Source organism: Amphiura filiformis, chromosome 7, assembly GCF_039555335.1.
Source record: "Amphiura filiformis chromosome 7, Afil_fr2py, whole genome shotgun sequence".
Classification (NCBI taxonomy): domain Eukaryota; kingdom Metazoa; phylum Echinodermata; class Ophiuroidea; order Amphilepidida; family Amphiuridae; genus Amphiura; species Amphiura filiformis.
The window spans coordinates 35,765,602-35,783,890 of NC_092634.1; the positions used below are offsets into that span (position 1 = coordinate 35,765,602).

Sequence of the window (18,289 nt, forward strand, 5' to 3'; positions counted from 1 at the left end):
CTGAAGATAGTTCTATTATACCAAGTACCTTCATCTTGCTATCTACTGAAGATAGTTCTATTATAACAGGAAGCTACACTTTGCTATCTACTGAAGATAGTTCTATTATTATCATGAACCTACATTGTGCTATCTACTGAAGATAGTTCTATTATATCATGTACCTACACCGTGCTATCTACTGAAGATAGTTCTATTATATCAAGTACCTACATCTTGCTATCTACTGAAGATAGTTATATTTTATCAGGAACCCACACCTTGCTATCTACTGAAGATAGTTCTATTATTATCATGAACCTACATTGTGCTATCTACTGAAGATAGTTCTATTATATCATGTACCTACACCGTGCTATCTACTGAAGATAGTTCTATTATATCAAGTACCTACATCTTGCTATCTACTGAAGATAGTTATATTTTATCAGGAACCCACACCTTGCTATCTACTGAAGATAGTTCTATGATATCATGAACCTACATTGTGTTATCTACTGAAGATAGTTCTATTATATCATGAACCTACATTGTGTTATCTACTGAAGATAGTTATATTTTATCCGGAACCCACACCTTGCTATCTACTGAAGATAGTTGTATTATATCAGGAACCCACACTGTGCTATCTACTGAAGATAGTTCTATTATATCACAAACCTACACCCTGCTATCTACTGAAGATAGTTCTATTATATTATGAACTAGACACTGTGCTATCTACTGTAGATAGTTCTGTTATATCAGGTACCTACATCTTGCTTTCTACTGAAGATAGTTCTATTATATCAGGATGCTACACTCTGCTATCTACTGAAGATAGTTCTACTATATCACAAGTCCACACCTTGCTATCTACTGAAGATAGTTCTACAATACCATGAACCTACATTGTGCTATCTACTGAAGATAGTTCTATTATAACAGGAAGCTACACTTTGCTATCTACTGAAGATAGTTCTACTATATCAGGAATCTACGCTGTGCTATCTATGTAAGATATAAATGGGCTATTCCTTTTAAGAAAAGCATAATTTTGAAAGACAGTCCAAGTTTTGGCCATTCTTGAGATATGTTCAGCATTTTTAGCACTGTACCAAGACATTTTAGTAAATATTGTAGCTCTGTATTGTACATTTGAAATGCTAAAAACAAATTTTGTGGAAATTAAATTTCAGCAAATTGTATCTCTTATAAATGCTTTTAGATGGAACTTAAAAAAACAACACAGTACAGCCCTTGGGCAGGATTCAAAGTAATCAAGACCTAATGACAATTTTTTTCATGCTCAATCTGAAATGCCTTTAAATTCCATGTAAATCTTCATATTAAAACCAGGGATAAATTGGTTGAAGTTAGTTATTTCACTTACCCCTTATTCAAGTTCCATGACAAAGATTTGTGAACAGGAGAACTGAGGGCAATGTTTGGTAAAAAAAGAATAAATACTGGCTCCCTCTAATTTGAATGGGAGATCAGGGTTAAGGGAGCGGTTCTGTTCTGCACCACCGAGGTCCTGGGTTCGAGACAGCTGTTCACAGATAACATTATTTGTATTTGGTTTCCAGGCCATACTCTATCTCATAGGTTTTGCCCAGGTACTCTGGTTTCCTCCTGTATCTAAACCTGGGCTTTCTTTCCTGAGTATATTGATCCACCTTGTCACCTGTATTGGCTGTGATTTGAAAATAGCACAAATCGACTGCTCAGTGCAAAACGTGGGCAAGTGCAAAAGCTGCCACGTGTATCTGCCATGTGTAGATGAGTACAATATACTGTGTGTAAATTTGCCAAATGTTCACAGGGCAGCTATTGCACTTACCCACTTCTGGCATTGAGCAGTCAACATGGTCTGAGTAATCCAAGTGCCTACCCCAACCCAACTGACAGGCGATTGTCACTAAATGGCTAGTTTTACACATAAAGCTGGAACACTACTCTCTAGATACAGTTTTCAATTTGAAATCAATCAAGGATATAAACTTGATAGATGCCTCCTGTAAATGTGGTTTAAAATCCCTGCCCTTGGGATCAATGTACGCCCATATGACAGCTGAATGTCACTAAAATGGCTAGTTTTACACAGTTTATAAACCTGGAACACTATGCACTTCATGGATTAAGTTTTCGAATATAGCAAAATTATAAACATGATAGCTGCCTTCTGTAAATTACATTTGATATTATTAGGCTTAAAAAGTAGTTGACTTGCCTTTTAGATTCCAACACCTGGGTCGGTCTGTCGATTTAAGGTGTTTAAAAAAAAATTTCTTTGAAATACAACATTAAGCGTAATGTTGCAACTCTTTATAACATTGTGGTGGTGTTATTTTTCATTCAATGCCTTAGATACTCAGATCATCATTTGCAGAAATTTGTTGTTATTACTAATATCTTTCAGAAATCGAGTCAGAATTTGTTTATACACAGTTAAACCAAATATTTTGAAATTACACAGTTAAAACAAATATCAAAATCTGACATTAAAAAAGTGGCCCTGTTTTTTCAGATTTTGGGTCGGTCAATAAGGGCAAGTCAACCTTTTTTTAAGTCTTATATCAAAAATCCTTGCACTTGGGATAAAATTGAGATACAACATTTTAACTTAATTAAATTAGTTGAAACCAAATTTATGCTGTTGTAAATATGATAGCTGCTTTGTGCATTGTGGCTCAGCCGTTCTATACAGATCATAAAGCTGGAACACTACTCTCTGGATCAGTTTTTCAATTTGAAACAACAGAAAATTATAAACAAGATAGCTGCCTTCTGTAAATTGCTTTTTATCATTGTGCCAAAATAATCCTTGACCTTGGGATAAAATTGCACATGCGACAGGTGAATGCCACAAAAGTGGCTAGTTTTACGGTTGATAAAGCTGAAACACTACTCTTGGATTGCATTATCAATTGAAACCGAAGCAGTTAAACTGTTATAAATAAGATAGCTGCCTCGTGGAAATTACGTTTTATATTTCTGCCAAGATCCTTGCCCCTTGGGATAAATGTCATTATGTAAATCATCAATTTTGAAAGTTGACATCACGCTGGAACAAAATACTCTAAGGATTACAATTTCAGTTGGAAGCAAATGGAAATTACATGCATGGTAGCTGTAAATTACATTTTCTGTAAATTACATTTTATATTATTTTGTTCCAAAATGTCCCTGCCCTTGCGATAAAAGTACACCTACACGACAGGCGAACATCATTTAAGTGGCTAGTTCTTCACAGTTTAAAAAACAGGAAATTCTAACATGATAGCTGCCGTCTGTAAATTGCATATAAATGTGTGCAAAAATCCTTGCCCTGTCAGATATATGTGATGTGATCAAGCAAAATCAGTCGGAAGTTGGAAATATTGATTTTCGAATACAGCCAAATAAAGACAATGATTTCTTTTGTTACCTCTTGTCCTGGAAACTTCAACTGTTAATATCTTTGGAACTAAATGTTCAATTCCAATGGGGTTTCTGCATAATGTAGTTTTACAACTGATTGATGCAATCATATAGAAAACTGAAAATTAAATATGCCCGACTTCAGACTGATTTTGCTTGATCACACCATATATATGCACACCCATACAACAGGTAAGCTAAAGATGCTATACACTTAAAAATAGGTAGTCAAAAATGACCCTAAAGTAGTCATTTTTGACCCCATATGCAGGGTCAACTATGCACCAAACCCATTGAAGTCATTTTTGACCCGGTACATGAAGTCAATAATTTGACCCAAATTGTAGTTAAAAATGACTACATTTAGGGTCAAAAAATGATTTGACCCTTAACAGAGTCAGTTGAAAAATAACCCTATTAGTGTCAAAAATGACTATATCCGGGGTCATGATTAGAAAATTACCCTTAACGCATACTTAAAATGACTACATTCAGGGGGCCCGGTTTGAAAATTACCCCGGAACGTGGGTCAAAAAATGACTATATTTGGGGTCATTTAAATATGACCATTTTAGGGGTCAATTTAATATGATGTCAACAATTGAAAATGACCCCTATGGTGGTCAAATTTGACTTCATCAGGGTTATTTCAAATTGACCCCCTAAATTAGTCAAAATTTTGACTACCTATTTTTAAGTGTGTATAGTTTTACAGTTGATAAAGCTGGAACACTATACTCTCCGGATTAGGTTTTCAATAAGCAAAATAATATTACAAGCACAATAGCTGCCCCATGTAGTTTGGTGATTCACCCATATTTTCTAATTAAGTCCATCAAAATGAGCACCATTTAATGGATGGGGTGATTTTTTAGAAGAAAATTGCTATATATAAAAATATTATTTCTTTGAAGCCTAACAGAGCAGCTATACGAATTAATTATTTTCTCCTTTCATGAAGCCACATAGTAGGGTACGCAAGCAGGATGTAGATATAAAAAAATGGGTCAAATTTTCTAAATTTCAATAAATATTGTTCCATTTTCAGATTCTCGTAGGCATATCCCTATCCAACCCAAAATTTGAGTACCCCCCATCAAATCCTTTTTATGCTAATGTATAAGGTATATTGCTGATAGTGATCGTTAGGCAAAAGTAATGCATGCTGGGAAGGAAAAGGGCTCAAATCGCGATCTCGGGTGAAGAATTCTATAGCTTTTGAGCCCTTATTATTCCCAGCATGCATCACGTTTGCCCCATCGATCTCAATCAGCAATATACCATATGATTGTGATGATTAGAATATGGCACCTTCAACATAGGGTTAGTAAAATGAAACTTGTGATATAGCTAGTACCAGTGTAAAAAATGATGCCATCCCATCATGCATAGGGCTGTTCCAGTTGAAATCCATACCATGGAAGACATAACCTTAATCTGCCACACTGGGGGGGTGAATTTCAAACGGGGTTATCAAAATGGGTGATTCCATTTGAAATCCTGTGTGGGAGATTAAATTCATGTCTTGCATAGGGTGTATGGATTTGAACTAGAATTGCCCATTACTCCAGTACCTCTATAACCCAGCATACAGCATTAAATGTTGAAAATTGTTGCATATTGAAACCACTTTTTTCAAACTGCAGTCAAAGCATTTGTCAGCATTTATTGCTATGTGCTGGTTGCAATATACATAATTGACTTTAATGGTTCATGAACAATTACCATCGGCCTGTTTAGCGAAGTAGTAGACTAGAGGAAAATCATGTGCTTGTATTGTTGAACCATTTTTGAATAAAAGTTAATGATAGCCTAGGTTACATTTTCATCTGAAAATAGTTGAAAACCTATCATTTTCTCAAGCTAGACAAACAATAGGACAAGTTTGATGAAAATTGGAACAACTATAAGTTGTAGAACTTGAAAACTGACCTTTGACACTTTTTGGCACATAACTCCGCAGGTCATACACACACAATTTATATTTTTGTGATCCTTATGACCAGACCGATAATTGGATGTGCTAATGAGTGAAATTGGAGCATGTTTAATTTTTTACCCCTGTTTAAACCTATGGGATCATTTTGAGGGTCATAGATTCAAAATAATCATTGCTAACTGCCTGTTTTGGATTTAGCAAGTCCAAATTAGTAAATATACCTAGGTTATCAACTTTTACGAACAAATACATTATGATATCCGAATTATTGAAATCTATACATGTATGACCTATAGCAAGGATCAATGGGCTATTCCATTTAAAATCTACACTACCCCTGCAGAAGATTTTGGAAATATCTGCCACAGGGGAGTATGGATTTCAAATGGAATGAGCACACTAGGCAGCTCCATTTGAATTTCATGCACCCTCTGAGAAAGATTCAACCCAAATCTTCCCCCGAGGGAGTGCAAGTTTCAAATGGAGCTGCTTATGTGCTAATTCTATTTAAAATTCATACTCCCCCTGTGGAAGATATTTCCAAAATCTTCAACAGGGGTAGTGCGGATTTTGAATGGAATAGCCCAATGCATAAATTAGCACCATTTCAACAATGCATCATGGGATTGCATCAATTTCTGGTGTGAGCTAGTTCTAAGTCGTTGTATGTTGTCTGGTGGAAAGAAGATACGATATCCAAGAAACGTAGAAATCCAATCTTGAGTAGGGACTAAAGGCATCATTTATGTCTTCAAGAGATATAGCTTGCTTGATGGGTTGTAAAAGAAGACTGAGGTGTTATATGGCAGTTTGGGAGTTTTCAAAAGCTCCCATTTGTAATTTTGTTTTGGGACTAAATTGTTTTAACATAGATATTATAATAAGATTTGTTGCAATGAATGTAACATTGCATGACTCATTATTGTGACATTTCAAAATCTTGTTATGGTTCTTTAATTTCAAACGGTTTTTAACTATTAATCTCCTCCACAAACAAAATGTACAGCATATATATATATATATAAGTGTCTAATAATTCATCAAAGCAATTCATTTTTTTCTTCAGAACTGCCTCTGAGGCATTTTTAAGGCATTTATCAGTGTTCCCACTGAAACGCTAAGAAAGTAAATATTTAGGAATAGTTTAAAAGTGCAGGACAAATCAACAAAATTGTCATATGGTATTTTTTTCATATGTAAATAGTTAAAAATTTAATTTGATTGATTGATTGCTTGATTGCCTATAGTCAGCTACTATTAAACGAGTACACCCAATTAATCCCATCATTCACTGATGCAGGAAAGAATAGGGGACCAAAAAGCAAAATAGTGACAGCTTTTACTTCTTCTCCCGACTTCTGCTCCTTCTCTCCATTCATGGTGGGATACCACCAGCATTCGAAATAAGCCCTATCACAGTACAATTTGTACCCCAAAATTAGCTTGTTGCGATATAACTTTAAATGTGTGGTGCATACTGACTTGTTGATTGTCTGAGACTGCACTTCAAGTTCCTCTGCACCACAATTTTCAAATAGAAATTAATTCGAAGACTGGATACCACACAATGTAATAATTCAATAAAGTTCTGCCATTTGGTCCTTTGGAGTTCTCATCTCTATCAGTTTCTGTGTACATAGTGTTTGGTTTTCTTTAGTAGTTCAGTTATTTCAGTCTTACCTGATGTTGCTCCTAGTACTCTTAGCCATTTATATTTATATCAACTTCCTTCCACAAATATGGAGAAGCCCAATATGTAATAATGAACATGAAGACATTGTTGTAAACTGGAAGATCTGTCCTCTAAGCTAAAACACAGCATCTTCTAAGTTATATACCTGTAGATACTGCATGTTTACTTGGTTCAAACATATCTACATACATCACAAGTAACACACAGTACTGTGGTCTGTAACAACATATATTGGAAGGGGTCAAAACGCCTTTGGGGGTGGAAATTAAAAACAAACAAACAACTATGGGAAATCACTATTGTTATGGATGTTCACCATGTTCAGAGGAAGGGGTAGAGGTATTATTTTCTTAGTTTACAGTGAAAGGGGTGAACGGTACACCACTATACCATTATAGCAATTCAATTTCACGAATTGAAACCTCACACAAAATGGGCTATTCCATTTAAATTCACACTACCCCTGTGGAAGATTTTGGAAATATCTGCCACAGGGGAATATGAATTCAATGGAATGAGCACATTAAACAGCTCCATTTGAATTTCATACACCCTTTGAGAAAGATTCAACCTGAATCTTCCACAGAGGGTCGATGAGTTTCAAACGGAGTTGCCTAATGTGCTCATTCCATTTGAATTATACATCCCCCTGTGGCAGATATTTCCAAAATCTTCCACAGGGTAGTGTGAATTTCAAGTGAATAGCCCAATTTATTATCCTCCCAAGATTGGGTTACATCGGTACACAGCAGCTATCGGGCAAACAATCCACTTCCGATTGGGGGAAGGAGGCAGTAAACACCCAGGCTCATGCTATGTGGTATACGTACACGACGACTACAAGCAAAAGCACTCAATAATTTACACATTTGAGAAGCTCTTACTGAAAGAGTACAGGCTGTTAAGAGTTGGGTTCTTTGCTGTTTCAAGTTTATTTGCTGCTGATGATGATGATTTTTTCTTGAGATGTGATGGTGTGGCTTACAAGACAGGATTAACATGATACCGGTATTTTGCTACCTTTTTTCATCATTTGTGATATATTTTCATCTATTGATATTATATTGATGTGTTTTGGAAGGATCGGTTTACAGTTTCCATTTGGCGAGTTTGGATCACTATAGTAGAACATTTGACAAATCAAATGAACATATACTATGATCAGCTCATAATAGACAGGACTCATAACATCCTGGATTGATATAGAATGGCATACTTGCGGTTGGGCAAAGTACATAGGCCTAAGTTTTTCATATTACGTGATTGAAGTGCGCTTTTGTGACTTAACATGGGTGTAATTCGGGATTGGTTATTTGTTAACATGACACCGGCGGTATTTTGCTACCTTTGTTCATCATTTGTTATATATTTTCACATATTGATATTATAATCTATTTTATCAATTATATATTAAGCCAAATAATATTTTATCTGTTACGAGTTGAACACAGTATACTCATTTACAACTTTCATTACAAAGTTAGGAGTGTGATGGTGTACCTTATAAGGAGAGATAAACATGACTATATCACTCATACATAGATTCTAGACAGTTCATTGGTTGATTACCATTTATCATTTTTACTATCACCCTCTTCGTGTGATAGTCTTTACCATCATGTGCTCTGCCATAGTGCGCCTGCGCCAAGCCGCGCGCTGACTCTTGGACTCGCCGATTTAGTTATGGGGTGGATCCCAAAATGTGAAGTATATCACTGCAAAATATGGTGTTATGTTGATGAAAAAATGTATTTCCTACCTTAAATAGTATTTTAGTAATAGAATTTATGCAAGAGTGATATAAAACAAATATTAACTGTCTTAAATTGTGTAATGGTGAAATATAATCACTCGGTGAAAGATGTATTGTTCCATTCCACTCGCCGTTCGGCTCGTGGAATGGAACAATCCATCTTTCACCTCGTGATTATATTTCACCATCACACTTATAGACAGTTAATATTTGTATAATAATGGTTATTTGTGGTGTGATTGGATCAGGTAATGATTTGCAAGGCATTATAAGTCAAAAGTTGATGAACTTTTCAGTATATTGGGAAGGATTACGGATATTGGGTTATTCCAGCTGAAATCTGTACACCCCCTATGGAAGACATGATTTTAATCTCTCACCCAGGGAGTGTAGAATTCAAATGTAGTCATCCTTTCAGGTAACCCCTTTTCAAACTAACACTCCCTGTGTGGAATGTTAAGGACATGTCTTCCATAAGGAGTGTATGGATTTCAACTGAAACAGCTTGATTCAGTTAACCCTTACACCCAAAAATACACAGAATACCACGATGAAAAATTCTGCGCATGCATGCATCCCAGGGTCTGCGATGATGAAATCACCCTAAGTGTCAAATGCTCACGGAATTGCTGGCCGGGCAGCAATAACCCGTGTAGCTCCCGGTCCGCGATCGTGTGGTTGGCATGCGGGGGGTCAAAGGTTCGAATCCGGGGGTGCCAAGTCAAAAATTCTTCTTCTTCTTCTTGACTTTTTCGGATCTTCTGTGACTTCCGATAGCAAAAAACCTGGGTCAGTGTTAGGGTTAGGGATGTATATCCTGTTCTTTTTGAAGCATAATGTAACATACATGTACAGGTGTGACACTCAGTACATCAGACTAACAGCACAGCATCCCCTCCAAATGATGGAACACTCACCTGACTCATTTGTCCAAATCTGAATGTACCATGAGGAGGGTACAAATTGATCTAAGGATGCTACTTATCAAATTTTGCCCTGATGGGGAATAAACCAGGACCTTCTGCACCAGAGGCAAGTGCTCTAACCAGCACACCCATGATTGCATCACACTCCCATCATTTGATTCCTATTTTAGATGTTGACCGTATCATAGATGAGACACACAATATCATATAATCATCTAAATCAAACAAATTTACTTTTTCTTGTTATATTTCAGTTATGGAACCAACTCAAAGATATGATGGATAAATTAACGGCTAGTGAGTCTGCCAAACAAGACCTAGAGGTAGAATTAGAAAAAGTAAGTGCCAAAAGTTTTGTTGTATTTGCTCAGTGTCTTAACTACAATCCTGGAAAAAAATAGTTGGCACACTTGTACTAAACAATTGAAATGTGTGCCCTATCAGAGTTGGAGAGGTGAGTAAAACATTCATGCAATGTAAAGCACAGACTCCCCCTGTATCTCACCCTTCTCCACTCCCCACCTTTTAATGTTGGAGGGTACATCTCATGAACCTGCTTGGTCCAACATTGAATAATGGGAAGCAGGGTTCAGAGATATACCAAAAGACAGTTAAAGTGTGTCAACATTTTTTCCAGGATTGTAGCTACTCATCAACCCATAATTTTGAACTGGAAACTGGAACAGGCACTATTAATGCATTTGGCTGGTTCCAAAATTTTAATTTTTTATTCAACTCAAAAGTGAGTGAGTTTTTACAATCTGATATTTCTACATGTGTAACCCTTCATAAAGTTTAAGCGCACAAATAATTTGTTCAAGTTTGGGTTTTAAGGAAAGTACATCAGGTACATTATTTTGGCCCCCATGTAACAATCCAATGACCAACTTCCCATAGTCATATACTATAGTGGTTATATGGAGTCCAAGTTCAACCAATTCTATGAATACAAGCCAACATTTTAAACAACATTCATAATTTTGTTTTTTTAATCACTTCTTCACTGCTATATATAATATCTGTGAAAAAAATTGATATCATTGTTTAGTTGTTATACTTGTATATTTGGGTTGAATCATTTGTGTGCTTATGTTGTTTTGGGGGAGGGGAGTATATCAGTACAAATGACCATATGGGGATGTGTGGCAAATATGGATCTCATTTTCGTGGCCATTTTTATAAATTTTTCTGAAAAAATACCCCATTTTTACCAAAGTGGAATCCAAATTTTAATGGAAAAATTGTATAAATATGGGTTCACTTTGAGATTCTTTGAGGTACATTCCTACCCACCCCAAACTTGAGATGAAAGCTAGAGATGAATTCAAACTAATAGCAAACACTAATTTCTTACTTAAAGAATTCTGATGCCCCTCGGAAGAAGGTAAACAATCACTTTAATAGTCTGAATTTTGGATACTGCCCCTTTGATTTCCAAATGGATGCAATTATTTTTACATATTTTCATTTAGGCATGATTTTGAGAATAGCTTGCCATCATGAATGCAAAAATTAACTATGAAATGAAATAATGTATGTGTGTTTGTGTATGCGCATGTAGGGGGGGTATGTTTGTGCATGTATGGGTGCATATGTTTTGCATTACTTCCAAGGACTCCAACATAACAACACACCAAGGATCATGCTCAACAAGGACCTAAACACGCGTCCTCTGAACGTACATGCTCATCGAACGACAAAAAATAAGGTCTTATACCGTAGGTCACATCCTCGAAAAGTTAACTGTTTTAACGCTTGTTCGGTATTACTGAGTTTTTGAGGACTTGACATGACAACACACCGAGGACATTTGGACATTTCGTCATTGTTAAGGTCCTTAGAAATATTAATAGTGCACAGCGCGGGGGTGGGGGATTGCATGGGTGTGGGTGCCTGTCTGTCTATATCTAATTGTCTGTTTCTGTATGCCTGTGTTTCTGTCTATTGATATGTAGCTCTTAAATTGTGGGAATGTTTTATGTCTGTACAAGTTAGTTTGTACATGTGATGTACATGCATGTTTGTATATGCTTTTCTATGCTAAGGTAAAGTAAAGGTAAAGGAGTCGATCCTGTATAAACAGTGATCGGAGGGCCCATCTCTCTTTCATTGGCGATTGGGCCAGACTCCTCCATGTAATGTTGCTATAGGGGGATCGCTACACCTCCTCTACAGCAAGTCTGTTACCTTCCCAGCATTTAAGAATGCCGGTACCCATTTAAACACCTGGGTGGAGAGGAGTAATCGAGATAAAGTGCCTTACTGAAGGGCACAACACGATGGCGTCGCCGGGGCTCGAACCCGCAACCTTTCGATTATGAGTCAGTGCCCGTTACGCTAGGCCACCGTGCTCCCTATTTTCTATGCTATCTAACTGTATATGTGTCTCACTATATCTTGCTGTCTGTGTCTCTTTGTCTTTCTTTCTCTCTCTCTTCAATCTGTCTGTCTGTTTTCTCTTTCACTTTACATGCATACATCTGTGTATACATATATAGCTCATGTCATTTCAACCTCTAAACAGCCAAATTGCATGAATTTGGCTATTCTAGTTGCAATTCATCCACCCCCATGGAAGACATTACCTTAATCTCCCACACAGGGAGTATGAATTTCAAATGGGGTTATCTGAATGGGTGATTCCATATGAAATCTACACCCCCCTGTGTAAGGTCATGTCTTACAAAGGGGTGTATGGATTTCAACTGGAATAGCCCAGTCATCCATCACCCAGTAAATTATTTATAATAATCAATTGTCTTGTAATTAACAACTACCATGCAGTCAGTTTTCTGTTTCATTGATAATCAATTCATTTCAATTCGTATGTACATAGGCTTGGGATATATCATTTTAGTTGAAACTATCCTATATTATTCCACACCATAATATCTTTTGTGTGTGGGGGCAAAAATCTGACCATTTGCAAAAAATTGGGTAATTTTGACTCAAAATTTAGTGTGCAATTTAGTAAAAAATGGTTGTTTTTATAATCATTGTTGTCATCATCATCACCAATTTGTACCCTGTATTACCTGGTAACCAATTCACCAACAACCAGCTTGTTTCTACTGATATGCTTAAAATAAGGGTTGTGGTATGTACCAGAAGTACTGAAAATGTGATCATTATGATCATGAAATGTACATAGATGAAGTGCAACACCCAGCAAACGTAAACCATTTTGTTTCTACTGCCAGAAATACCAGGTGTCACCACATGGTCTACCTCATGAGGTGGATCATGGTTGCCAGGTGTCCACATTGAATCACTCTAAACAGATCTAAACTAAACTGCATTACCTGGTATCCTTAATTTCCCCAGTAGAGACACACCAAAAGTGCACCTTCATGATAATATTACACTCCTACAACTCATTGCATGCATCATTCTTCCACCATGTACTACAGGTTACTAGTCAAATGAGGTTACGTGATACAGAGATTGAGAAGAGACATGCGGAGAACTTTGCAACTACGAGTACCCTTGGCCGTGTACAGCAGAGAGCACAGATGGCTGAAAGAAAGGTGTCTAGAATAAAGCTTACTAAAAATAGAAATGTACTTTTGGATTTTGGAGAACTGGAATGGGGGCTGGTCTTGAATCTTTGAATTTTAAGTGCCCGTTTTGAGTGGTTCTATGCTATTAAAAGAGGATTTGAAAATTGACCTTAAATGAAATCCATCAAAACCTATTTGGGATTTTTGTCAAAACTATTTTGATATTTGGTACAGGATTTTCACAACAAATTTGAAACTGCCCCAAACCTAATCCCTATGCTGTTCTCAACTTCAAAATGTAATAATCTTAATCCTCATTCTAATCCTAACTCCAAATCCTGACCCTAATTGGAATTTTTTTAGGGTGGTAGCCATTTTTGTTAAGTATAGTTCAAAATTTGACTCTCTTTCTGCCTTTTTCATTGAAAATGCGTAGTCCATTTTATTACCTCTGTTCTCACACAGGTCCACACTTTGTATATAATGAGTATCAAAATGTCAAGATCTTCCTTCCCTTAGCCAAAGATAACGGACTTACACTTGAAACACATGAGCTGCTTAAAGTGCTTATTCTACAGGCCTTAGTGGAAGCAACTCTTGGCTGGCAGGGTAAATGCATGTGTGTCCATTCATTATATCATTATATGGACAAACTAACATAATAATTAAGTGGATGTTTTCATATCATACAACAAAGTTAAAGGTACACCATCATCCATTAATTCACGCCATTCAACACATGTGATCAAGCATAATCAGTCAAAAGTCAACCTATTCTTTGGGCATTCACATTGAATAGTTTATAAAGGTTTCTTGCGATAGTTAAAAGTACCTTTATTTAAAACAATTGTTAAATAAAATTGATTCCAATCTTTTTGCAGATTCCTGAATTACAAGAGGAATTAGATGTGACATTACTAAAACTACAAGCAGCAGAAGCGCAGTTGAGAGATTTAACTACCGCAAAAGTTGAGTTTCAAGGATGCCAAGATGACATCAACAGACTAAAAGGAAAATTACATGAATGCAAAATAACTGAGTAAGTTACAAATAAGAGGAAAATGTAATGCTAGTGTTGTACGGATGGGAGAAGGGGGAAAATTTTAGGGGAGAGACTTCAAAAACTTTTGGGGTAATTTTATGCTGTAGAGAAGCTCTAGATTTGGTCTTTTGGGGCCCTGAGGGGGTGCCGAATTGGCCAATTCAGCATCGATTCTGCGCCCCCTCCAAGGGTTAAAAGTCTAAAAAATTGCGCATTACAGCACAAAATCATTTGACAGATCAATTATGACCGATATTCAACTTCATTATAATCAAAATTAATTAGTGGCAGGCCTATTTATTCAAATTTCTGCCCACTCTGCGTGGAATTGTTCCGAGAATTGGGAGGGGAGGGGCACCATTATGTATCCTTGGTGGTGCCATTATGTTTCCTTGGCCCTGGGTGCCATAACCCCTAGCTACGCCACTGGCTTGTTAGTATGACCATAGACCGTGAAGGCATGGACGGTCAGCTGCGGCATATCCTTTGAAGCTATGATCGTCTCACACAAACACAAAGGCAAGATAGTCTTCAAACCTGCCATCGAATCGATTTACCGTACAAAAGGTCAATAACCCAACTCTCGTCCACTAAATTGCATTATCAGTCGCAATCCAACTGAATTTTGCGCTCGGAGCATCCGTGTAAGTGTGACGTTGAGACCAAGGCTTATATAACGCAAATTGAAACTCATTCAATGCCAGAGTAACAGGTAGTGTTATATAAATTCGAAACAGTGAATATATGTATTTATTTAATTAACTTGAAACTGCAGCAAATAAGGGTTTTTTACCGTTTCATTTCTTGTCACTATAATTGTTTTGCGACAACAGAGTTTACATTGCAGTCGTAACTGTATCAGAGACAATGTGTATACTTCGATTGAATGCCGCTTCTTTCAAACACGCTAATCCAACAGGTGCGAGTGAGACGTACATGGTTTCAGCATAATGTGAAATTTCTATAGAATCACTATCCAGACGACCGTCCATCTCTTCACGGTCTATGGTATGACACAACTGTAAAGAGGTTACAGTAACCTCTTTACGCAGTCATCAAACCAGTTATGGGAACAGTACTGCAGTAAACAGCTTTAGAAATACACTATCATTTTCTATATGTTTGTTTCAGAAATCTACACCAATCACAGATAGAAGAATTAAAAGGGCAAGTCAACTCAGGAACAAAGAAAGAAGACAAAATGCGGAATGAGGTTAGCGATATGAAGCACAGATTACTGGCTACACAAAGCAAACTATTCCAAGTAGAAGATAGAAGCAAATCAGAAGAAGATATGGTAGGTTCTATTAGTTATAAGGTGAAGTAGAGGTATTGTACAACAAATTATCGTGCACGTAGTGTCATACTGGGTGAAGCTGAAGGCTGAACCCAGTATGACACTGAGCGCACGATAATTTCCAGTACCATACCGATGCTGAACCTAATGATGAATTTATCATACCACTAAAGTCATTCTAAATATTGAAATATAATTACATTTTTAAACATTTAAAAAACAACATTACAAAAATTTGATGACTGTTTTGCGTATTACGTATCCCGGTTTACGCAAAGGTCAGAGGTCATTTACCAAAATATCTCAAAATGCTTCTTCCAGAGAATGCAATGGATTTTGATGCAACTGCATCCAGGGGTCATTGTTAACAATTATATGCTCTTTGTGAATTTGATTAGGTAAAACATGTATTATTTTGAGAAAAATAACATGAAACAAGTAAAACAGCGAAAATAGGGAACATGAAAGCAGGTGACACTTGTGATCCATGGAATCTCCTTGTTTTGGGATATGTCATTAATATTTTATGCAATTTTTCAGCTTTATTTGGCGGAACAGGGTAAAAAATCGCTACAGGACCAAGTTACCAATCTACAGAAAGAAGTAGGGCGGCTACAACTAGAACTTATGCAAAACAGTGAAAAGTATGATTCACAGATGCAAAAACATGAGGACCAGAAAGCTCATCATAAAAGCAAATTACAACAAGCAAGGTGGGTGTATGAATGTAAGCCAAAATGGGCTCATTCCCAATGACATAGTTCAATAACCTTTATAGTTCACAAAGGTGACCTCATGTTGTGGAGTATGAGTTTTTGTACCCGACATACACAATACAAAAACCATTTGATGAGTGTACCAATGAGGTAGAATCAAAGAGTACCAACTCTGCCATGCCGCTCATGGAGGCCACTTATGTACCTCCAATTTAAAGCATGTGTTTTTTTTACTTCTGTGTTTAAACGTGTTGTGCCAAAAATGCGCAATAAGCACTGCACGTGCAAACCTTTGAAATGCTTGAACTTAAAGACGCAAACTATTGTTCAATTTGGTCCCTTTGCAGATGAATACCGCATGTATATTAAGTGGCATCCATGAACCAAGATGGCGGAATTGCCATAGTGTTACGTATGTTGCAATTTTGAGTCGGTATAATAACTTTGGTGAACACACACAGATTAAAGATTTTTCGCTAGGGCCATTTGAACCAATATAATAAAGTCTTTTAGTAAACTAATTATTCTTTGATAAAGACTTTTGCTTCTACCCTATATATATAGACACAAATTCAACTAATGGTAACTTGAAATTACAGTTTACTAAATTACTACCCTACTCTAAACTGAATTTTGGTCTAGCATAGAAATAAATACTTTTCTCAATATCATATGTGATATCATGTGATTTTGCTTACAACATTGTTTCATTTTTTACCCCTTAATTCCACAACAGAGGACATGCAAGTCGCACGTACGTACATGACACAAAATTTTGTTCATGTATAATATCAAAACTGCATGTTTTAACCAATTTTTTTATGAATTTGCATGATTTTGAATCCCATTAATTGCAAGAATTCAAAAATATTTAATAATGCATGGGTAATTGATCTACTGACTGATCGGATTGATTGATTAATTATTTGACTGAAATTGATTGATAGATCTTAAGACCGATTAGATCAATTGATTATTTGACTGCAATTGATTGCTGACGAGAATTGATTGGTTGATTAATTGATTGATTGATTGATTGATTGATACATTGATTGAATGACTCTTGTTGGTTCCTTGAATATAATGCTTTCAAAATAGCATGTACTCGGAGAAATTACCAACTTTCCCTTGCATTTGCCAATCATTTAAATATCAGCGTGTCACTTCACAAAAATTCAAATATTGTCAAATTACAATTAAAGGGGGTTGGTCCAGTGGGGGTTACTCCAGCAGTTTGGATATATAAAAGCAAAAATATGTGTACCACATTGGCCTAAGGAAGAATATAGGTGATACACTAGCGTGACTAGCGAGAGTACCACATATTTGCTCATACAATCTAAAGGGAAAGAGAACTCTTGTCTGATGTGTTACTGTGCTTATGCCAAAAATATGAGCTTTCATCAGATTACAAAATACTAAATTTTGATTGATGGCGAGCAATGAATATGTAAAAATACAATTTTCGTGAAAAACTATGAACTGATGTGTTGCCTGCATTCCATAATATTCTTGTCATAAGAAGTCTTTGGTAGGCCTTTTGCTTGATTTCCTTATCATATTGGGCTATTCCAGTTGAAATCCATACACCCTCTATGGAAGACATGTTCTTAATCTTCCACACAGGGAGTGTGAATTTCAAATAGGGTTACCTGGAAATAGCTCATTTACCAATTCTTTCTATCTTTCATCATACTGTGTATTTATTTCTGCATGCATATTATTTCACCATGCATGCTTTTCTGAACAAATTTCAACAAATCAGCCTCAAAATATTTGGCCACTATCCCCGTGAAAAATAGTGAATATTGAACCAGGATTTTAGCAAGATTCTAGTCTGATGCTCGGCACAACCTACATAAACAACAAGGTTACTCATATGTGATGTATATACTTCACATGGTTAGGTTAGGAATTACAAGGTGACTAAGTGACGATTCACCTTATATCTTTATAGTTAAGCAAAGGGATCCATTTCAAAGGTTACAATTTAGAGCATTGTCTAGAAGAACATCCTGCCA

At 36.4% G+C, this 18,289-nt stretch overlaps 1 protein-coding gene across 4 annotated transcripts in view; it reads left to right on the forward strand.

Annotated features, from left to right (window-relative positions):
• Positions 1–18,289, forward strand: part of LOC140157107 (uncharacterized) — a 262,345-nt gene that overhangs the window by 231,515 nt on the left and 12,541 nt on the right. Inside the window, exons 16-22 of one of the 4 annotated variants that reach the window (XM_072180179.1) lie at positions 9,968–10,051; positions 11,074–11,097; positions 13,124–13,240; positions 14,095–14,252; positions 15,387–15,552; positions 16,093–16,265; positions 17,005–17,022. In XM_072180179.1, the coding sequence (XP_072036280.1) occupies positions 9,968–10,051; positions 11,074–11,097; positions 13,124–13,240; positions 14,095–14,252; positions 15,387–15,552; positions 16,093–16,265; positions 17,005–17,022 (740 nt within the window). The remainder of the gene's footprint in view (positions 1–9,967; positions 10,052–11,073; positions 11,098–13,123; positions 13,241–14,094; positions 14,253–15,386; positions 15,553–16,092; positions 16,266–17,004; positions 17,023–18,289) is intronic. The other 3 variants (XM_072180177.1, XM_072180178.1, XM_072180180.1) reach the window with 3 other exon arrangements.